General features: G+C 37.6%; 3 protein-coding genes across 3 annotated transcripts; all 3 read left to right on the top strand.

Moving 5' to 3' along the window:
- The first annotated feature begins 7,736 nt into the window (after positions 1-7,736).
- On the top strand, positions 7,737-8,799 carry LOC117920595 (protein starmaker-like). Its single transcript, XM_034838204.1, has 3 exons — positions 7,737-7,752; positions 7,889-8,418; positions 8,503-8,799. Exons 1-3 carry the CDS (start codon positions 7,737-7,739, stop codon positions 8,797-8,799), a joined length of 843 nt encoding a protein of 280 aa, XP_034694095.1.
- A 3,758-nt stretch (positions 8,800-12,557) lies between these two features.
- On the top strand, positions 12,558-13,703 carry LOC117920594. Its single transcript, XM_034838203.1, has one exon. The coding sequence runs from the start codon at positions 12,558-12,560 to the stop codon at positions 13,701-13,703; it is 1,146 nt and encodes a 381-aa protein (XP_034694094.1).
- Positions 13,704-23,314: 9,611 nt separating this feature from the next.
- LOC117920593 lies at positions 23,315-23,944 on the top strand. Its single transcript, XM_034838202.1, has one exon. The coding sequence runs from the start codon at positions 23,315-23,317 to the stop codon at positions 23,942-23,944; it is 630 nt and encodes a 209-aa protein (XP_034694093.1).
- The last annotated feature ends 461 nt before the right edge of the window (positions 23,945-24,405 follow it).

The raw sequence follows: 24,405 nt of genomic DNA, 5'->3' as shown, positions 1-24,405 counted from the left end.
TCAATCACTTCTCGAGGGTCTCCAAAGGAATAAATGGACCATGGTATCTTGTTTGCTCAAGGATTGGATATATCAAATTTTCTTAAGGATGTACTTAGGGTTCCAAAGTCCATTTCAGAGTAGGGAACGACCTCCAATCACTTCCCAAAGATCCCTAAAAGAATAAAACAGACCATGGGTAATAAGATAGAGGTCTCAGTAGCTTAAGGATTGGATGTACCAAATTTGTGAAGGATGTACTAAATTTTGTGAAAAATGTGCCAAATTTTGTAAATGATGTACCAATGGTGCCAAAGTCTATTCCAAGGTAGGGAACAACCTTCAATCACTTCTCAAGGGTCTCTAAAGAAATAAATAGACCATGGGAAAGGAGATAGGTGTCCCATTAGCTCAAGGATTAGATGTATAAAATTTTCTTAAGGATATATCTAAGGTTCCAAAGTTTGTTTCGAACCAGGGAATGACCTCCAATGACTTCCCTAAGATCCCTAAAGGAATAAAAGAACCATGGGTAATAAGATAGGGGTCCCAATAGCTCAAGAATTGGATGTACCAAATTTGTGAAGGATGTACCAAATTTTATAAAGAATGTACCAAGGGTGCCAAAGTCTATTCTAAGGTGAGGAACAACCTCCAATCACTACCAAAAGGTCCTCAAAAGATAATATAGACCATGGGAAGATAGATAGGGGTCTCGGTAGCCCGAGGATTATATGTACCAAATTTTCTTAAAGATGTACCAAATTTCCTTAAGGATGTACTTAGGGTTCCAAAGTCTATTTTGAATTAGGGAACAACCTTCAATCAATTCCCAAATATCCCTAAAGAAATAAACAAACCATGGGTAATAAGATAAGGGTCTTGGTAACTCAAGGATTGGATGTACCAAATTTTTTTAAGGATGTACCAAATTTTGTAAATGATGTACCAAGGGTACTAAAGCCCGTTCTGAGGTGGGGAACGACCTCCAATCACTACCTGAGGGTTGTCAAAGGATAATATGAACCATAGGAAGATAGATAGAGGTGTCGGTAGCTTAGAACCCCTATCTCCTTTCTCAATGTTCATTTGGTCCTATAAGGATCATTTGGAAGTGATTAGAGGTTATTCCTCACCCTAAAATAGACTTTTGAACCCTAGGTACATCTTTAAGAAAATTTGTTATATCCGATCATTGGGCTATCAGGACCTTTATATCTCTTCTCATGGTCCATTTGATCCTTTAGGGACCTTAAGGAAGTGATTACAAGTCGTTCCCCATCTCAGAATGGACTTTGGAACCCTAGGTACATCCTTAAGTAAATTCAATACATCTTGAAGAAAATTTAGTACATCCAATCCTTGGGCTACTGAGACCCCTATCTCTCTTCCTAAGGTCCATTTGTTCCTTTAGGGATCCTCGGGAAGTGATTGGAGGTTATTCCCCACCCCAAAATAGACTTTTGAACCCTAGATACATCTTTAAGAAAATTTAGTATATCCGATACTTAGGCTACTGGGACCCCTATTGTCACAACCCAAAACCCACTCCAAAGGCATGATGGTCATTTCACACCTCAAGCCCGAAGGCTCAAAGTGGGAATCGACATAAACATTCATCTTGTAACTGAAAATTTCCAATTACCAAATTCCTATTCAAAGTAGTAAAATAAATGAATTCTAACATTTCCAGATATCAACTTTAAAAACTAACACATCAACCAAAATGTTATTATCCAAATAACTCCAAACTCAAAAAAAATTTAAACATGAATAAATTTTAACATCTAAATAATGTCCAAAATAAAGTTTAAAAATTCCCTAGCCTAGCCATCACTCATTGCCCAAACTGAGAGTACCTGAAAAAATTATCAACGAGGGAGCTTGAGCTTAAAGCCCAATAAGGAACATCAATACAATTTTATGAATCAAATATTTTCAATTATAATTACAAACAAGAGATATATCGTATAATCATTTTGATAAAAACTTTTTAGTTCAAAATGAAAATATGTTCAAATTTTTCAACAAAACTTTCTCATATCCATTTCAAAACAATTTCACATCAAAACCAAATCAAATACATTTAAAATATTTTTACTCTAGTTATCAAATAACAAATGGTCCCCAATTAGGTGGGACTTCACAAATAAGTGGCTAGTTTCAAATTTGTTCCCTTTAAGGTGAACAAAACCAAAAGTCAACAATTATAACCCGTCAACTAAGGCCATAAGGTCAACTATTATAACCCGTTGACTAGGGCCATATAATATCAACTATTATAACCTATTGATTAGAGCTGGATATGTCAACAATTATAACCCGTTGACTAGGGCCATAGAAACCAAAGTCAAACACTTCATTTCATTAATTCAAACTTACCAAACAAAATGTCATATCTCCACAATTTTCATTTTTCATAAACAAAGAAAATGCTCAAACATATTTTTCATACAAAACATATATTTGATCAATGTATAGAAATAAAAATAATATTTTTACACATTTTAAAATACAATATAAAAAGAAAATTACTTTTTTTTACAAAATCTGCATTAATTTCCCTTATCTCAAAGAAACACTAAAAACTCTTGAAGAAATAATCCTGAAGAGTCTACTCCTCACTTGGAAAACGGATCTTCAACCCTAAACATCCAAATCTTCAACCCTATGCTCTCTGATTTTTCTAATCTCTATGTAAAAAAGTTTTCTGAATAGAGAAGATAGATAAAATCTAATTTATACCTAGGGTTTTTAAAAGTGAAAAGACTTTTCTACCTTTATTAAATTAATTAATTTTTTTTAAATTATGATTTTACCCCTAAATTGGGTTTGGGGTATTGCACCTATATCCCTTCTCATGGTCTATTTAATCCTTTGGGGACTCTAAGGAAGTGATTGAAAGTTGTTCCTCATCTTGAAATGGACTTTGGAACCCTAGGTATATCCTTAAGTAAATTTGGTACATCCTTAAGAAAATTCGGTACATCCATCAGAAAATTTGATACATCTAATCCTAGGGCTACCGAAACCCTTATCTCCCTTCCCAAGGTCTATTTGTTCCTTTAGGGATCCTTGAGAAGTGATTGGAGGTTATTCCTCACTCTAAAACGGACTTTTGAACCCTAGGTACATCTTTAAGAAAAATTGATATATCTGATCCTCGGGCTACTAGGAACCCTATATCCCTTCTCATAGTCCATTTGATTTGGGAGGTTGTTTCCCACCCTAAAAATTTGTACCAAATTTTCTTAAGGATGTGCTAAATTTACTTAAAGATGTACCTAGGGATCCAAAGTCCATTCCAAGATGGGGAACAACTTGCTATCACTTCCCAAGGGTCCCCAAAAGATCAAATACACCATGAGAAAAGATATAAGGATCCTAGTAACCCAAGGATCGGATGTACCAAATTTGCTTAAAGATGTACCTAGGGTTCTTCACAAGTTCATTTTGGGATGAGAAATAACCTCTAATCACTTCCTAAGGATCCCTAAAGAAACAAATGAACCTTAGGAAAAGAGATAAGGGTCTCGGTAGCCCAAGGATTGGTTGTACCAAATTTTCTTAAAGATGTACCAAATTTACTTAAGGATGTACTTAGGGTTCCAAAGTCCATTACAAAATGGGGAACGACTTTCAATGACTTCTCTAAGGTCCTTAAGGAATCAAATGGACCATGAGAAGGGATATAGGGGTCCTGGTTGCCCAATGATCAAATATACCAAATTTTCTTAAAGATGTGCCTAGATTTCCAAAATTCATTTCGGGGTGAGGAATAACTCCAATCACTTCCCAATAATCCTTAAAGGAACAAATGGACCTTGGGAAAGGAGATAAGGGTCTCAGTAGCCTAAAGATTAGATGTACCAAATTTTTTTATTGATATACCAAATTTTCTTAAGGATGTACCATATTTTCTTAAGGATGTACCAAATTTATTTAAGAATGTACCTAGGGTTCCAAAGTCCATTCCAAGATGGGGAACGACTTTCAATGATTTCCCTAGGGTCCCCAAAAAATCAAATGGACCATGAGAAGTGATATAGGGGTCCTGGTAGCTCAATGATGGGATATGCCAAATTTTCTTAAATTCAAAAATCAATTTTTGGGTGAGGAATGACATCCAATCACTTCTTAAGGATCCGTAAAGGAACAAATGGACCTTGAGAAGAGAGATAAGGATCTCGATAGCCAAAGGATTGGATGTACCAAATTTTCTTTAGGATGTACCTAGGGTTCCAAAGTCCATTCCAAGATGGGGAACGAATTTGAATTACTTCCTAGGGTCCCCAAAGGATAAAATGACCATAAGAAGTGATATAGGGGTCCTAATAGCTCGAAAATCAAATATACCAAATTTTCTTAAAAATGTGTCTAGGTGTCAAAAATCCATTTTGGGGTAAGGAATAACCTCCAATTGACTTCCAGAGGATCCCCAAAGGAACAAATGGACCTTAGGAAAGGAGATAGGGTTCCCGGTAGTTCGAGGATTGGATGTACCAAATTTTCTTAAGGATGTACCTAGGGTTCCAAAGTCCATTCTAAGATGAAAAACGACTTGTAATCACTTTCTAATGGTCCCTAAAGGATCAAATGGTCTATGAGAAAAGATATAGGGGTTTATGAGAATCTAATCTACCAAATTTTCTTAAAGATTTACTCAGGGTTCAAAAGTCCATTTTAGGGTGAGGAATAATCTTCAATCACTTCTTGAGTCTCCCTAAAGAAACAAATGAACCTTGAGAACGAAAATAGGATTCCCGGTAGCCTAAGGATTGGATGTACCAAATTTTTTTAAGGATGTGCCGAATTTATTTAAGGATATATCTAGGGTTCCAAAGTCCATTCTGAGATGGGGAATGACTTGTAATCACTTCCTAAGGGTCTTCAAAAGATCAAATGGACCATGGGAAGGGCTATAGGGGTCCCAAAAGCCCGAGGATCGGATTTACCAAATTTTCTTAAGATTATACATAGGATTCCAAACTTCGTTCCGAGATGGAAAATGACCCCCAATCTCTTGTCACTGGTCTCCAAATGAACATATAGACCATGAGAAAGGAGATAGAGGTTCTGATTCCCCATAGATTGAATGTACCTATTTTTGTTAAGAATGTACCTAGGGTTTCAACGTTCATATTGGGATGGGGGAGGACCTCCAATCACTTATTGAGGGTCCCCAAATGAATATATAGACCATGATAAGGGAGATATGGGTCCTTGTTCCCCTAAGAATGGATGCACCTATTTTTCTTACAAATGTACCTATTTTTTATGAAATTAATATAAAAAGTTAACCATAATTTTATTTTATTTTTCTATGAAAAAATATATTTTCTTTTATATTTCATTTTAATTCAAAATTAAAGATTTTAACTAAACAAAAAATTAGATCCACGATCAAGTTAGAACCACAAGAAAAAAAATATAAAAGCATCATCACTTACTGCGATTTTGATATGATAAATTTAAAATAAAAATAAAAATAATATAAATAATATTAAAAATATTTTTTAATTTTACTTGTGATAGTATTTACAAAATAAATAAATCTTGTATTTAGCATTAATATAAAAAATCTTATATCATAAACATCTAAATAATAAAATATAATTTTTAAATTTAAATCTTGATTTATCAAATGTATTATTGTAATTAATATTTAAAATCATTAAGTATATTATTTATGGGATAATATTTTCATTTTGTCCATTATATATTTATGTTTTTATTTAATTTGTTAAATTAACTATTTATTATATATTATCATTTCAAAGTTAATATGTCCAAAAAATAATTAAAATAAATAAAGATAAGGAGATTAGTGAGTGAAAAAAATTAAAATTAAAGAAGTTTTATGTGATAATACATTAACTTATTAAAAGATAAGTCAAATGAGTGGTAAGAAAGAAGAAAAAAAATGATAAAAACAAAAAAAAAAAATGTAAAAAGTAAAAATGTGGTAAGAGGTGAGATGTGTTAGGGAGTTTATGCAAGAAAAATAAATAAATAAATAAAAGAAGTGATTGGCGTACTTGATAGCAGCATTTAAAGTGGTTGGTGTACTTGCACTCATAGAGTAATTTTGGGATTCTTGATAAATGTACTTGTAGACCCCCATTTAGGTCATTCTTTGCTGCAGCTGATTTTGCCACGTGGAAGAGCCCCAGTGAGCCACGTGTCGCCTCCTTAGTGGCTATAAGGGAATCAGCCTTGCTTTTTGGGAAACAAATCAGATGATGACAGGTGTCAAGAAGATTATGGAAAAAGCTGATTTCTGTTATGAGGAACGGATGAGAGAGGGCAGAGGGCTTTTAGAGAGAAGGAGCTTTTGTTTGGGTCGTTTTTGGAGGAGAGAAAGGGCAGCTGCAGAGAGTGAGGTGCGTTGAGTGCTGCCGTTAGAGAGATGGAGAAAGAGTTTTTTGGGGGAGAGAGCTTTCGGGTTTTGGTTTTCAGGAAGTGAGGAGAGAGGTTTAGAGAGGCTGCCGTGAGAGATATTTGGAGGGAGGGAAGAGATTTTGGAGAGTTGAGAGGATGGAGAGCTTTTGTTTGTGGATTTTTGGGTAGGAGAGAGAGGGCATCAAGGGGGATTGACAGAGACGAGCAGCTTGAGAAGAACAGAGGAATCAGAGGAGGTTCATCTTTTTGGAGGGCATTTTTTTTATGACTGCAAGAGAAGGAGTTGGATTGTTTCTCACTTAAGAAGTTCAGGTATGACCACTACAGCCACTTTTGCTTTGGATTTCTTTGCGTTATTTTCTTTGTCATTGTTGATTTTAAGCGTTGAGTATTGAGTTTGTTGTATTTAAGCTCACATTGTAGTTGCTTTGTTTTATCCCCTCTTATACTCTTGATTTTCCCCTGCAAATGGTGAGATTCTTCCTTGGGTTTAGGTTTGATGTATGATAGTTATATTGAAGCCTTCTTGTTTATCCCACCGATTTTAAGCCCGTTTACCACTCATGACACGTGGCTTTGTCTAAAAACTTCTTTCCCCTCGTCATTCTTGCTCTGTTTTTAAACAATTTCATCATTCTCCCTTCTCTGCTCCCATGTAATTGGTTGTGGAGTGCCTTGGTTCATATATCACCACCTGAAGGCTCCTGTTCATATAGTATAAACTGTGGTTACAAAGCCCTTGCTTCAGAAGGTGCATTGAGGGGTATCTTGACAGTGGGTGTTTGATTCCGCTTCCTGCATCGGGAGCTGTTGAGAGGTGGCTCAAGTATCCCAGGGAAGAATCGCTAGCAGTTGCCTTCAAATGTAGTATCCAAGAGAAAAGCAGACAACAATAGGATTGCTAAGGCATGTGAAACTGTTGTTGTAAATAGACCAGATGAACTTCAAGAATCTGATGCGCGAGCGAGGTTCATTTGAATGGAGTGGAAAGAAACTTGCAGAATCTATGCGAAGCAAGTAAAGTTGCCGCCGGCGGCGAAGTACCTCTGCCATCACTGGAATCTTCTGCATATCACCCTGAGGTTGTTAAAGAAGCTGTTAGCCTTGCCTTGGAAAAGAGTCCACCTTCATGTAGTACCCATCAATCTCACTAGTTTCTATCCCTCACCCCATCCACTTCATCATTTTTCCTATGCATACCACCAGAACTGCTTTCCCAGCCTTCTGCTACACCAAACCTATTCCTTCTCATCACTTCTCCTATTCATATACCCATCTAACCACACCATTAAAACCACTTCTCTCTATATCCTCAAGCTCGTACTCATGTCCTTCAAGATGGGCCAATGAAAGGCATGGGAGTGGTGGAAGGTATGTTGCTTATAGTGATTCTGGCTCTGACAAAGCTAAAAAAAAAAACACACAAAGGGAAGCATTGACCAAAATAGGAAAAATAGAAAGCATGGTGTTGGTAGGGATGATTCTAGTGAAAAAAAAAAAAGAATAGGGAAGAGTAGAACGCATGACAGTGATGAGGACAGCTCTGATCGTGATGACCGGTATGATGGGAAAATTACTAAGCGCAAAGCAACAGAAAAGGACCCAGAGTCTTCCACTGACGATAGTGATGACAGTATCAGTGATGATTCTAAGGAGGAAAGCAGTGACAGTGATTCAGGCAGCAGTAGTAGTGATTATAGACATGAGAGAAAAGATACGAATAAGTCCATGAGGAAAAGAAAAAGTGGTGATGGAGTTGATGCGAACGCCAAAGGTGAGCGCGGTGCGTATGGAAGTGATCATAGAAGAAAGGAAAGAAGTGATCTCTACAATGATGATGATGGTGTTTTGGGCACATTGAAGAACTTAGAGAACAAACTGTACCAGTCGAGGGGAACTGTTATGCATGGGTCTGGCTTTGATGCTTATAACGTTGTTGATTTTCTTGAAAGAGCCTGTGAAGGATCTGGGTCGATATCCAAAAGAGAAGGCCAAAATCGAAGCGGTTTCGACTACTTCTCCTTGTCTGAGCCACAGGTACAGGCTTTAGCACAAACCCAGTACGCGCAAGCACATGCGCAAGCGCAGGCTCAAGCGGCTCATGCCCAATTCTAAGCTCAGTTGCAGGCTCATGCTCAGTCCTTTGCCCAGTTACATAGCGCTGGGACTAGTAATTTGGGCGCTTCCTTGCCCTCTGTTTCGACACCAGGTACGGGGAGTGCCAAGCGGGGTAGTCAGAAACCACCTTCACGGCTGCATGGTTCGGCCAATGCTACTAATCCAGCTTCTCCATTTAAGACCATGGAGCTGACCCCTGCAGCCCGGAGGAAGAAGCCAAAGCTTCTAGAAAAGCAAATACCTGATAAAATTGCCGCCCTAGCGCCGAAGTCTGCTATTTATACACAGTTGGCTGCATGAGAGGTCTTGAGGGAATATCCAATCAAACCTCATTGGTGGAGGCCTTGCAGGCCATGCTGCTTTAAGTCACGTGTTTTCTTCTCATTATTGTTTATTCCCCTCTAAATTTTGAAATGTTTCCCTACACTCCTATTTTTTTTCCTTTTACATAAATCCCCGGATTTTAGTTTTCTTTTAAATTTTCCAAATTCCATCTTTATCAAATGATTTATTTATTTATCTTTAATTTTTCATCTTTAGGTTTTTTTTAGAATCATTCAAAATCTCATTTTCAATAAAATTTGGCCGTCGTTTTCTTTCCGGCAGGCCACTTTCAAATTTTCTGTGATTTTAAAAAATGTTTTAAAATAATTGTGAATTTATTTTCATAATTCTTAATTATAGAATTTATGAAATTAATTCACTCAAAAATCCTCCCATTTTCAATAAAATCTTGCTGCCATCTTTCCTTCTGGCAAACAATTTTCAAATCTTTCATGATTTCTTAAAATGTTTTTAAAAAAAAAATAAGCAAGAATTAAGTTCCGTAATTCCGAATAATGGAGTTTATGGAATTAATTCATGCAAAAATAAACGGGTTTTGGTGGGGGCCCTACATAAGTGACTCTATAATTGATTGATTGATTGATTGATTTAATTGCCATGCATGATTGATGTTATTCTGCTCTATAGCATGCTCGGAAGTATTCTGTGTTTATTCACTAACCCCCTTTCATGATAGCGCATTTGAGATGGCTGCCCAGGTACGCATTCACTCATTCTGATAATTCATCTTATACGTTCTGATCCTCATACATGCATGATTAATGTGGGTATTCATTGATTTTATTCATCCATTGCCATGTCAGCTTCACTTTATTAGTAGAGACCCGACTTTAGGGACTTAGAGGGGTGCTACAGTCTTTACCGTACCTTCCCGATAAGTAACCAGACCCCCGAACCCGAGCCGGTTTTCGTAGATCACCTTTTCCAAAATAAGGAGTCGCACTTAGGGTTTTCTTTCTTATTTTGTTTACCCTTTTAAAATAAAACAAAAATAAGTGGCGACTCCAAGTCATTTTTCTAATAAATAAAATAAATCATTTTTTTCAAATAAAAATCGAGCTCGCCATCGAGTGGGAAACGCATTGAGCCAAAATGCGGGGTCCACAATACTGCTATTAGGAAAAATAATATTTAAAATACTATAGATTGGAAAATAATTCCAATTCTACGGTACTTTTGAACACGTAGGATAACACGTAGGATGAGATATGAAAACCCATTCCCCCCTTTCCATTTCCCTTCTCGTTTTTCTTCTTTGCATCAAAACTCCTCTGCTCGAAAACCCATTATCCCGCACGCTGATCATGGGGTGGAGATCCTTGCCTCAACACCAATAAGAAGGAAGTGAAGTGCAAATTTGAGAAACCATTGGCCCCGGTGTTTTCTGTAAGTTTTGTGGTTATATTTGGTGTAGTTGTGTTTGGTCACCGAGAAAGTGTGGGAATGTTGTAAAAGAAATAAAGTTTTCATTTTTTTTTTACAATGAAACTGAGTAGACTAAAAATTATGGAGAAAGTTTTTTTTTTTTTTGTGGTTCAGCTTGTTGTGATTCTGTTTGGTTGCCAAGAAAGTGTGGGAAAGTTGAAAAAAATGAATTTCTCAATATTTCCTACCAATCCAGCCCACGCACAGGATACAAAATCTGTCCAATTTTTTTTTATAAAAAAACATAAGATGCTATTTGGTAATCTGATCATGATTTGAGGGAAAGGTTGTGTTTTTAAGTCTGACTCAAAAATCGTGGATTTAGAGTTCGTGAAATTTAAATCCAATGGCACAAAAGCAAATAGACCCCTAGAACAGATCCAAAAAGCACGGAGAAAAAAAAAAGGCATTTTTTTGTTTGTTTTCCTTGGGGGTTTTGCATGGATTTTCTCGGAAATCAAAGGAGGATGAATTTTCCCGGAAAGCGAATAGGGGATGGATTTTCTTGGGAATCAAACGAGGGTTGCAAAAAAATAAAAAATAATAACCTGATTAGATTAGTACCTGCAAGAATTGAAATTCAAATTTAAATTCAAATTCAAATCCAAGGAGATTCTTCACTGGGCAAAATGGATATACTAACTTTTTATTTGTTAAAATAAAAATAAAAAATACTATCTTTTTATTTGTTAAAATTAAAAATAAATAAGAAATATTTTTATTTGTTTCATTGGTCTCAACTGTTGCAAGAAGGTATGTTGATCTTTAATAGGCAATCCACATACATCAGTTGAAGGAATATTTTTATTTCTATACGAATCCTTAGTTGTCTTATTTAATAATTTATTCATTCTTGATCTTTAGTAGGCAATCCACATACATCAGTTGAAGGAATAAAGTGTTGTGGGTATCTATGATACAGTTAGATTGATATCCATACGGATATAGTGAAAATTAGACTAAACTCCAAGGTAAACGGAATCAGTTACATGTTTGGATAAATTTTTAATATATTAATAATATTAAAAACACTATGAATAAAATTATGATATATTTTTACTAATTGAAAATTTTTCATTCAATTATAAAATAGTTATAATTAATTTTTTATTTAAAGTGTTTTTTTAATATTGTATTTATATCCTAACTTTTGATATATATTTCTTTAGTGCATATCATTTATCATGGGACAAGTTTGTCCTAGTGGAGCTGGGATACATGATGAACTTTTTGTTGGGGGTTCGAATCCCCCCAACAGTGGCAAAAAAAAGCTCAATTTTGTATGCATAAAAACTTTAAATTTGATAATAATATTGTGAAATGTGATTATAACATGTTTAATTTTAAAATCTATTTAATATTAAACAATTATGATATTTATAAAATAAATGATGATAAATATATAAATTTTTAATATATTAATAATATTAAAAACTATGAATAAAATTATGATATATTTTACTAATCAATTAAATGAAAAATTTTCATTCAATTATAAAATAGTTTAATTAATTTTTTATTTAAAGTGTTTTTTAATATTGTATTTATATTCTAACTTTTGATATATATTTCTTTAGTGCATATTATATGTCATGGGGCAAGTTTGCCCTAGTGGAGTTAGGGATGCATGTTGAACCTTTTGTTGGAGGTTCGAATCCCCCCAACCGTGACAAAAAAAAAAAAAAAGAAAAAAAAAACTCAATTTTGTATGTACATGTTAATAAAAACTATAAATTTGATAAGTGTACATTGATTATATAAAATATTATTTGATAATAATATTGTGAAATGTGATTATAACATGTTTAATTTTAAAATCTATTTAATATTAAAAAATTATGATATATTATAAAATAAATGATGACAAACATATAAAATTTTAATATATTAATAATATTAAAAACACTATGAATAAAATTATGATATATTTTTACTAATCAATTAAATAAAAAAATTTCATTCAATTATAAAATAGTTATAATTAATTTTTATTTAAAGTGTTTTTTAATATTGTATTTATATCCTAACTTTTGATATATATTTATTTAGTGCATATTATATATCATGGGGCAAGTTTGCCCTAGTGGAGTTGGGGATGCATGTTGAACCTTTTGTTGGGGGTTCGAATCCCCCATATATATATAATATTGTACATGTTAATATAAATTTGATAAGTGTATTGATTATTAAATTATATAAAATACATTAAATTGAATATGATAAATTAAAATAAATTTAATTTGATTTAGTCTTATATATATTTTATTTGATTCTTTTTAGGTACATCAATGGATAGTTTGCTTACAATTGTGTCTTACAAGGATGGTGAAATAATTGATGGCCCAAATGGGGTGTGTTACAGTTGTCCTCCTAAAAAAGGTGTCTTAGTGAACAATTTGATCAAATATGATGAGTTGGAGGATAAGTTGTGTCATGTTATGTCGATCGATCGCGCTCATACCATGTTATCCATGATATTTCGGTACCCAATTCTTATGTCAATTGGAAATGGAAACATTAACTATATACAATTACCAATTAAAGATGATGATGATGTAAGGTTAATGTTTCATGTTGTAGCACAAATCCCACCATCGAATACTATTGAAATGTATTTGCAGACACGTCCAAGGGATCATTCATCTGAGTTAAGTCCATCATTTGATCAAGAACTTATGGGTCATGATGTGGAAATACCAGCAAAGGGGAATTTGGCAGTGCAGATTGATGAAATGGGTGAGAATTTAGCACACAATGACGAAATGGGGGGGAATTTGGCAGTAGTAACTCAGTCAGTTATGGGAGCGACAAACAACTATGTTGACATCCCATTTACAAATGAAAATGATGATGTGGAATTTTATGATGAGGACGAGATTAATGAGATGCATTATGATGATGAACCTCCAACAAATAAGGCTTCTTCATATGATGGTGAACATATTATGCCTTCCCCAATGTTCAAACAATTGGATTGGGATGCAATAAATAGCATTACTGCTGAGCATCTCACATCACATACCGAATTGTGGAATGAATCTAATGAGTTGTTTAAAGGATTGAGATTTGAGAGTAAAGAAGACTTACAATATGCTGTAAAACGTTATGCAATATGTCGGAATCAACATTTTGTGGTTTGTGAATCAGAACCACAATTATGGGCAGTGAGATGTAAGAAGTGGCAGGAAGGATGTAATTGGAGGCTTCGTGCATGTCGTCTTAAAAGCCATGGAATGTTTGAGATAACCAAGTACGCAGGTCCTCATACTTGTATTTATCCTAAATTATCACAAGACCACTCTCAATTGGACTCTACATTGATTGCAAGAGAGATTCAAAATGTAGTTCAGAAGGATCACACTACCTATATTGCTACATTACATCAGATAATGAAGGATAAATTTGGATATGATGTCCATTATAGGAGAATTTAGGAAGTTAAGAGAAAAGCAATGCTTAGAGATTTTGGTGATTAGGATGAATCTTATCAAGCATTGCCGAAGTGGATGAACATCCTTCAGCTAACTAATCCTGGAGCAAAGATTGTTTGGAAGACAATACCTTTAGGAGGGATTTCTGGGAACGTGCGGTTTATGCGTTTTTTTTGGGCATTTGGGGCAAGTGTTGAAGGGTTCAAGCATTGCAGACCAATTATACAAATTGATGGTACATTCCTATATGGAAAATACATGGGGAAGCTTTTAATTGCTACTTCAATTGATGGAAATGGTCATGTATTCCTCCTTGCGTTTGCAATTGTTGAGGAAGAATCACAGGATAGTTGGTCTTGGTTTCTTATTACATTGAGGCGTCATGTCACTAAAAGAGAAGGGATATGCTTAATTTCAGATCACCATGCAGGAATAAATGTTGCTGTTAGAAATCCATCAGTTGGATGGAGCCCCCCTCATGCGCAACATTGATACTGTCTTAGGCATGTAGTGAGCAATTTTAATGACAAATTTAAGAATAAGGTCTTAAAAGAGTTGGCGTATAGAGCTGGATGTCAATATCAACCGCGGAAGTATGAGAGATACATGGAGAAGTTAAAACGATTGGATGAAAAAAGTGTGGCTTGGTTTTCAAAGTTAGACACTCAAAAATGGACTCAAGCTTATGATCTAGGATATCGGTATGGGTGGATGACCACAAATATTGCTGAGTACATTAATGGTGTGCTTAAGGGAGTGCGGATGTTACCTATCACTGCACTTGTTCAATTAACTTTTTATAGATGTGTGTCATACTTTGAGACTCGTAGAGTAAAGATACGTGCTAGAATGGCAGTTGGAGATGTGTACACTGCGTTTGCAATTGAAAAATTTAGAAGAGCTGAGGCCAAAGCTAGTGGACACACTGTCACCATTTTCCATCGAATTCATGAAACATTTGAAGTAATTACTGCTCTCCATGGGTTTCATATGGATAAAGGACGTAACAAACAAGTTGTTAAGCTGAATGAAGGTACATGTAGTTGTAATAAATGGAATCATTTGGCATTCCATGCTCACATGTGCTAGCTATTTCTGCTCATATGAGGATTGATAGTTGGCAATTAGTTGAAAAATACTATAGGCTGGATGCCTATGCCAATTGTTACGCTCCTAAATTTAATCCCATTTCTCATGAATCTTATTGGTCGTATCTTGATTTTCCTATTCTCCACCCTGACCTAATTTCGATGAGGGATAAGGGGCGTCCTAGATCATCAAGGATAAGGAATGAAATGGATTTGAAGGAACCAAGCATTAGGATTCGATGTGGCTTATGTAAAATAGCGGGTCATAATCATCGTAACTGTCCACAAAAGATGGAGGACAATCCTCTAACCTCCTTCCTCATGACAATTAAAGTATGAAAGATTATCCATTTTGATAATATGATATTTTTATGTAATGTCTGTAAATTTGTAATCATACTAATAATAACAAGAATTAATGGTTATTTGGTATATGTAGGTATCACCGCACGATGGAGCCGGGACCCGTGGATCCGACAGTTCTACATGGACAAGCCACACACAGGTCATCTGTAACATGGACAGGTGTTGACTCTAAGGAGCTTCATTGTAGATGGCGTGAGGCGATCTTCCATCGCACTAGTGTACTCGATGGGCGTATTATTCCATTGTTGCAGCAGGCAAGCTTCTATGGTGTTGCACGCTTAGGATTCATTTCCTTAAATTGGCATCTTATTACTGCATTTGTCGAGAGATGGCGACCTGAGACTCATACCTTCCACTTACCTAAGGGGGAGTGCACGATTACACTACAGGATATTGCCATGTTGATTGGACTACCAATAGATGGAGATGTAGTTATTGGTAGCACATGTTTAGATTGGAGGCGTGTATGTTATTCTCTATTAGGACTTACTCCTGGAGATACAGACATAGATGGCCAGCGCCTTCATCTTACATGGTTGAGTCAGAGCTTCCCTACTTTGGCACCAGATGCTGATGAGGAGTCTATTTAGCGTTATACTAGGGCTTATATCTTACAGCTCATTAGAGGTTTTCTATTTTCAGGAAAGTCTAGCGATAAGGTGCATCTTATGTTTTTACCCCTTCTAGAGGATTTTGAGGTTGCTGGTAGGTATAGTTGGGGTAGTGCGTGTTTAGCCTGGCTTTATCGACAGTTGTGTCGAGCCTCTCATATTGATACACATGATATATCTGGCCCACTGATTTTGCTCCAATTGTGGGTATGGGAGAGGTTCCCATTTATTGCACCTCATCGTTTACATATAGCTCCACATGATGACCAGCTGCCTTCACCTCCATTGGCCATTCGGTATATATTATAAAATTACGACAAATTTTACTATTATGAGGATACATGCATAAACTTAAATTCTAACATTTTTTATTTATTTAACTATGCTTTGTTGTTTTAATTTTATAGGTGGAGAGATGAGTTTCGGACTACTTCGATTAGCATGCACGTTTTAGCTCAGTATAGGCACCATCTTGATCGACTTATAGCAGATCAGGTGATAAAAGTGTGATTCATTTCTTATACTTGTTTCTCTAAACAAATTCTAAACCACTGATTATATCTAACGTTTCTTGGGTACAGATTATATGGTAGCCTTATGTTGATGACATGAATGTTGGTCTTCCTGATTATTGTATTGCTGGAAAAGATATATGGTGCACTATCTCACCTTTGATATGTTTCCACATAATTGAATGGCATAAACCTGATCGAGTATTGCGGCAGTTTGGATTTCGTCAAGGGATTCCTCAACCATGTGATAATGAGTCAATCTTACACAAATGTGATTTGAGAGGTAGACATGATGTTGATTGGACTACTCGACATGGAGACTACATTCGACGTTGGAGCTCTAGGCGTGAGCATATTGCTAGAGGCGAGATGGCTATAGGTTCATTGGGGTATCATGATCCATACATGGTGTGGTATCGCTCCATTACTATTCGATTTCTTACTCGGACTAGGTCTTTCCACGAGCTATTGGTAATTTTCATGTTTTATCTTTTTATTAAAGTTTATTTTATTTTTATAAGAATTTAATTTAACTCTTATTTGACTTACTGACTACCAGCATACACCAGATATATGATATTGCACCTCCAGATGATTTTCGTATTCGCAGGCTATGTACTACTGTATTAGAGGCCATACATGAGATGAATCGCTTAGATGCTCCATTTAGTGTTGATGCTACTACACAGCTCCAGCCTCCATCATGAGATGTACGACTTACACGACGAGGGCCTTGTACGAGGGAGATTAAACATACACCAGTTGTTGCCCGAGTGCGACCATCGACTGACATTAGTCCACCACCTCATCAGCAACCGACATCATCCATTACTCGATCACGAGGTGTACAGACTAGAGGGGGAGGGCCTCATACGAGGAGTAGTCCACCACCTCATCAGCAGCCGATATCATCCATTACTCGATCATAAGGTGTACAGACTAGGAGAGGAGGGCCTCATACGAGGAGTAGTCCACCACCTCATCAGCAGCCGATATCATCCATTACTCGATCAGGAGGTGTACGGACTAGAGGGCGAGGGGCTCATACGAGAGGGACTAGGCATACATTTGTTCTTAGAGATGCACCATCGACTGACATTAGCCTGCCACCTGTTCAGAAGACTCCTATTACACCTATGGAAGTGCCATCCACCCCACCTGTAGTACCACTTGTTGCATCATCACCACCATCGATAGAGGCTACATTGGTTCATAAGGAGTTAGTTCATATAGCAAATGATGATCAACAAGGACAAAAGACTAATCGTGGTCGAGGACATGGTCGAGGATGTGGTAGGAGACGTGGTCGTGGAGCTCATGGAGGGTTACATGTTAGCCCCATAGAGCCAATAGTGGAGCATGCACATCATAGACATCCACTATAGAAGAGGAAGGCTCATTTGTGTGGTACACATTGAGGATGTTACTACATATGATTATATTGGATACTATTAGTATTTTGCATATATTATTTTGGACAAACATCAAGATGTATGTTTTTACTTGTTATATTTTGGATTAACTAACTTTTTATCACATAAGTTCTATAGTTTCTATTATTTTGGACTATTTTACATAAAATAGTATTGTTACTATTTTGGAAGGTGCTATTTTGACATTTGGTTTACTTGTTTTCATTGGTTTTGGATTGAATGTCAAAATGTTGATTATAATGTATACAGGTGATAAACTTTAAACTTTGGTTGTACAGTAGGTATACTAATTAAGAGATAGAATATTTTTTTTTCTTTGTGGAGGTGTCTCTTCAAGAGATACCTCAGCATAAATTCGAAATTTTTTATGTGTATGGAATTGTGGAAGTGTTTCTTGAAGAGACACTTTCAGTATAAGGAATTTTTTTAACAAATATGAAAACTGTGGAAGTGTCTTCTTGAAGAGACCCTTTAGTATATTTTATTTTTTGGGAATTGTAGAATGTCCTTTTCAAATTCGAAATTTTCATTGAAAATTGTGGAAAGTGTTCTTCAAGAGACCTTCAGCATAATTCAAAATTTTCCACTGTTTGAATGGAATTGTGGAAAGTGTTTTTGAACAGCACTTTAGTATAAACCCAATATTTTTAAAATTGTGGAAGGTAAAATTTTTAAAAAGTGTCTCTTGAAGAGATACCTTCCATTATTTTAAAAATATTGGGTTTATACTGAAAGTGTCTCTTGAAAGACACTTTCCACAATTTTCATACATTGAAGAGGACATCTTTACTTTAAAATCATTTCCACAATTTTAATACATATTGGATTTTGTGGATTGTGTAAAGTGTTTTCCAAGAGACCTTTAGTATTATCTAATTTTTTGGAATTCTAGAAGAGACACCTTTGACACTTTTGTATAATTAAATTTTTAGGATTGTAGAAGCTGTCTCTTCAAGAGACATCTTTAGCTTTAAAATCAATTCATAAACATTCAAATTTGTCAATTATGGAAAGTGTCTCTTCAAGAGACACTTTAATGCATATTGGATTTTTTGCCACGTGGAAAGTGTCTTTGCAAGAGACCTTTAATGCATATTGATTTTTTGCACGGGAAATGTTTTTTCAAGAGACACTTTTATATAATAAATTTTCTGGAATTGTAGAAGGTGTCTCTTGAGAGACACTTATTTAAATTCAATTCTTTCATGATTTTGAAAATTGTGGAGGTGTTCTTCAAAAGACCCTTCCACGTGGCAAAACTGCGTAATCTATAATATTTTCACACTACCATTTTTTAATTATAATTTTTTAAAATTGCTGGCAAAAGTTAAAAAAGCCTGTAATTTTGGAACAAATTCATAAATACTATTGGTGTACGAATTGGTGATTTTTTTTTCTATAAAGTAAGTTCTAGACATTATATTTTTTTAATTGATGGTGTATGGTGGCACGAGTATCCCTTTTTTAATAGCGCCCTTTCGTGTTTCAGCTGAGATCCATCACTCATCTGTTTCCTCCTGTTTGATGAAATTTCTGAATGAACATTCCCTTGTTCATGAATCAAGTAAAAAGGGAAGTTGTTCTTGAATCAAAATATTACAAAAATATATGAAAGGCATCATCCCTCCTTTGGGTTTGATGGATTTTGTATGTATATACAAAACAAAGAAAAAAAAAAAACGCAGATCTCCAACTTCAAATTTCCTTAATTCTATGTCTAGGAAGAACATGGTGATGAAGAGTAGGATGGAGACAAAACGGGCGGTGAGTCGTGGCAACTGCAATTAGGGTCGTGTATTGGTTTCTTCAGACATGTAAGCTTTGAACGAACACGCAAATCGAACGCAAACGATCATCTCATCTCATCTTTCTCTTCATCGGAATCCTCATAACCTCGGTGATGTCTGTGAGCTTATTCCAAATGCTTCTCTTCCTCAACCTCCATAGTTGGTGTAATAATCGCATAATGGGAAGGATAGCAACACAAATTGATCGACGTATTCATCAAACATTTCCTCCATCTTTCCAAAAGGTTAGGGGAGTACAATTCTGCTCTATCAAATCAATCTGTGATTATGAACTCCATCAAATTCTTCCTTGTCTTGAATCTTTTGTCTTGAGATGGTGGTGACTCAGTGCAGCTTAGAATCAGGGGCGGCCCACACAATCCTTTGTTCCCTTCATAAGAAGTTTCTGAAAATGTTTGAAGTTGAGAATGTTGGGATTTTCCCCAGATGATTAGATGAGAGATCAGATATGAAGAAAATTTAGGTTTGCAGCTGTTTAGGTTATTCTCCAACTCAGCCTGTTTCGCGAGAGGTCTAATGACTCAAGTTGTCGTATATTCCCTATTGACGATAGGATTTGTCTGTGAAACCATTATATATGCAATAAGTTGAGTACATAGAGCTATGTGAAGTTCCCTATCACTTCTGGTATCTCCCCTTCAAAACGGCAAGTCAATAGCGGTAAAGAGAATTAGAACCTTCACGAACTCCATTTCTAGACCTTTGCTGGTAATGTTACATAATCCTGATAGTAATTGACTGAATTGTAAAATCCTAAATTGCAGGTGTTTGAGCTTGGATTGGGCTCATTTTCACTAGCCATCATCGTGTCAAGTCGAGAAGCTTTTGCTGGCAACTTACACTGAATTGTTGTAAGCTAGGTCGAATCTGAAGCATTGCCCCAGGTGGAATTGGTTCTTGGAAATCCAATGGATCCATGGAGTTTGTTGGCTCACAGAAAAGGACATGCAAACTAGTTATGTTCTTTAACAGCAGGAAAGATATCATTCATTTTATTATTCTCAGGGTTTAAAACCTCTATTGCTTTGCACTTGGTGAGAGACTCGAGAATATTTCTTCTAAAGATTCCCATTGAGATCTGAAGTCCTAAAGACAGTTGCTGGAAATTCCCTGGTATAGCACCACTAAACTTGTTTCTCTGTAGATTCAGCACCCCAAGAGCCTCATTCTCAATTAAACCTGAGGGTATTTTGCCACTCAAATTGTTGTCAGAGAAGTGGAGAACTTGCAAGTAAGTTGCATTGCAGATTGATGCAGGAATAATTCTAGTGATGTTATTCTTTGAAGGAGAGAAGAAAATAGTGGAGGACATGCATGTAGCAATGTCATCTGGAATGGAAGAGGTGAAACTGTTGTCTGAGTAATCCACATAGTTGGAAATCATGGGTGGAGTGAGGATGCGCCAATGGAGCTGGTTTCAATGGAGGTTAAGGACAGACGGAGAATTCACAAGATTGAGCAAAGGTTTTTCCAGATCCTCTAGTAAATTATGAGAGATTCAAATGAAAAAGAATGCCATTTCTAATCTTCCGAATCCAATTAAGTATTTCTCACAAATTTGGTTTTCTGAAAGGTCTAAATATGCCAATCTTGACTGGCTGTTAAGATCAGGCAATAGTCTCAGATTGCAAGAAGCCAATTTCAATGTGGTAAACTTTGGCGATAGAGAAGTGGTCCTAGTAGTTAGACTTGCATTAATTGACAAGTTGTATGAAAGTAAGATTTCCAAGTTTCTGAAAGCTACCTAGTTCAACAGTGTCATTAAATTTGTTGAAGGGAAGGTCAAGGATGTTAAGATGCTGGAAATCAAAGATGGATACAGGTATTGGCCCTTTTGGATTGTTGCTACTCAAATGAAGGGTGTCCAATACAATAGAAGGCAAGAGAGAAATTTTACTGAAGGGACCAGAAAATTGGTTGCGTACAGAGAATTGGGAAAGAAATCAGGGGCATCAGGAGACTTCTGTTCAGTGAATTGTAACACAAAATCAAGAGTAACAAGATTCATAAGACCATCCTGTAGGGACCCCTCCCCCTGATGACACGTGGTACGCATTTCTATCCGGATCAAATCCATTCGGATTTTCCCAAGAGGACACGTGGCTCACTTCCCCTATACGAACTCCCTCAGGGAGAGGCACACGGCACTTGCAAACATCACATCCGGACGACTGCCATATCACATCCGGACGACCGACATATCCTATCCGGATATGTTTGTCCTGATCGTTGACTGAAGTGAAGCATGCGTTGCTACGTCATTCCGACAACCTGCCACAGCCCACATTTCGCCGCCTACAGAGCGAAAGGACATGAATGATGGCAAGTCACTTCCCACGATCTCTGACAACCGCCCATAGGGTGATGGTGGCCCTGCCACCACCTAGAGGTATCATGACAAGCCAAAAAGTCTTCCCATCATTAAAGAGGGGGGCAGAGCTTTTGACACTATATATATGAACCTTCACACAAGGAGGAAGGTAAGCTTGCGATACCTAGTAAAAGGCCAACTATGTCAACTGCTTAATCTCTCTAGCCATGGCTGACAAAACCATCGGAGGGTGTGTCCGAACATCTTTTGCAGGGACAACTGAACAAGAACTCAATCTTGGTTGAAAGTGTGCGTCCATTTGGCAGCTACGTGGATCACAGGGACACAAAGCCTCAACATTGGCGCCGTCTGTGGGAAAAATTCGTTGATTCAGTCACCGGCAAAGATGGTCACACCTTCCAGAAGTCACTCATCTGCTAGGGGAGAGGAAGGTAATTCTGAATGACGCCAAGCCATCAAAAGAAGATAGTTGGCAAGTGAGCGACAACTGCAGGCTCTCCTCCAGGAGACAGTAAGACTAAGAGAAGAAAACGCTGTGTTCCGCATCCAGACTTCATCGACGAGGCCTCCCCGTCGCCAGCGTTCAAGAGGCCATGTAGCAAACTCAAGGCCTGGCCCAAAGTCAATATACCCTGGGACAGTAGGAGCAGTCCCCGAAACATGCAACGTTAGGCCACATGAGCCACACACACCCATGCACCGAGCTCCCCATGAGGAAAGCTCAGACTCTACTCATCTTTCAACAAAAAGACAATGCGACAAAGACCCCAGTTGTCAGACTCAATGCACGCGAGGCTAGGCCCACAGGAGACTGGGAGGCCAAGGCCGCCAGTAGCCACAACCTGGGGAGCGCACCCTGACCCTATGGTCACCCCTATGGTGCAGAACGTTCCCCCACACCAAGAGATACGACAAGCTGGGGGAAATCTCCCAAACAAGCCACCCATTGGCTCCATCAGCAAAAGGCTGGACGACATGCTCTCCACGCCTTTTTGCTCTCATATTATTCATTACGAGCCCCCAAGGGGATTCCTCGTACCCAAATTCTCCACGTACGATGAGTCCAGCAACCCTTTTGACCATATCATGCATTATCAACAACTCATGACTCTCGATATAGGAAACGACGTGCTGCTATGCAAAGTATTCCCCGCCAGCCTACAAGGGCAGGCCCTCTCATGGTTTCACCACCTACCTCCCAACTCTGTTGATAACTTCAGGGACCTGTCGGAAGCCTTTGTGGGACAATACTTATGCTCCGCTCGGCATAAGCAGAACATCAGCACTCTGCAAAACATAAAAATGCAGGATAACGAATCCTTGAGAGAGTTCGTGAAGCGGTTTGGTTAGGTCGTGCTACAGGTAAAGGCTTACAGCATGGATGCTATCTTGCATATCTTCAAGCAAAGCATCTGTCCAGGCACCCCATTTTTCGAATCAATCGCTAAGAAGCCTCCTACGACGATGGATGACTTGTTCCGGTGTGCGAGCAAATACTCAATGCTCGAAGATGACGTGCGAGCAGCCACCCAGCAAATCTTGGTTGTCGGACAGGCACCCAGAAATGGTGCGAAAAGAAGTGCCAAACTTCCGGATCGGCCAAGGCCATCCGATCGAAGACAGGAAGGGCCAAGTCGCCCGGAAATGCCGCCCCTCACACCCCTTTCCATATCCTATGAGAATCTTCTCCCTATGATCCAAGACATGTCCGACTTCAGGTGGCCTAGACCCCTCGGAATGTACCCATCCAAAATGGATCATAGTAAAAAATGTGCCTACCGTAAGGACCATGGTCACACAATAGAAACGTCCAGGAGCCTCCATTATTTGGTCGAAAGGCTCATAAAGGCGGGACATTTGAAGCAATACCTCCGCTCAAATGCCAGAGGTAGAGACGCTTCCCGAAATCACAACTCTGGAACCCCCAAGGCTCCAGCCGCCCCCAAAGCCATTATAAATTATATCAACGGAAGCCCATCAGACGAGGAGCACAACTCCAAACGAAAGAGACAGAGATTGTTGCGGGAAGCATTGGTGCGTGAGCGTGTCAACTCCTTCCAGCCTGGGATAACTGCGGGGGCCCTCGCCCCATAGATGGGGCAATCATTTTCCCACCAATAGACCCCACACAGATATTGCACCCACACCGCGATGCCCTCATTCTGTCCTTAGAAATATGAGACTTTGACATAAGACGCATCCTACTCGACCCAGGCAACTCGGTCGATCTTGTACAAGCTTCGGTCATTAGCCACATGGGACGTAGTCTCACAGACCTCGAAAATCCTGGGCGAATCTTGTCCGGATTCAATGGGGCGTCAACTACTTCCTTGGGGATATTGTACTGCCGGTCCAAGCGGGCCCAGTCACTCTCAACGTACAATTTTCGGTGGTACAAGATTTATCACCCTTCAATGTCTATTGGGGCGCACATGGCTGCACTACATGAAAGTCATCCCCTCTACATATCATCAAATGGTAAGCTTCCTTACCAAAGATGGGCAAATCAACCTATACGGCAGCCAGTTAGCCGCTTGCCAATGCTACCAGATAGC

Source organism: Vitis riparia, chromosome 8 (genome assembly GCF_004353265.1).
Source record: "Vitis riparia cultivar Riparia Gloire de Montpellier isolate 1030 chromosome 8, EGFV_Vit.rip_1.0, whole genome shotgun sequence".
Classification (NCBI taxonomy): Eukaryota; Viridiplantae; Streptophyta; class Magnoliopsida; order Vitales; family Vitaceae; genus Vitis; species Vitis riparia.
Note: the sequence above shows the minus strand (reverse complement) of the source record. Positions and strands in the feature narration are given on the sequence as shown.

What these genes read in the sequence shown, in the direction of transcription:
- LOC117920595 (XM_034838204.1), top strand. An exon ending in TCTCCTTGTCTGAGCCACAG is followed by an intron (nt 8,419 to 8,502) that starts GTACAGGCTTTA and finishes TTCTAAGCTCAG; the next exon opens with TTGCAGGCTCATGCTCAGTC.
- LOC117920593 (XM_034838202.1), top strand. Translation starts at nt 23,315, where the DNA reads ATGGATGACTTGTTCCGGTGTGCGAGCAAATACTCAATGCTCGAAGAT.
- LOC117920594 (XM_034838203.1), top strand. Translation starts at nt 12,558, where the DNA reads ATGGATAGTTTGCTTACAATTGTGTCTTACAAGGATGGTGAAATAATT.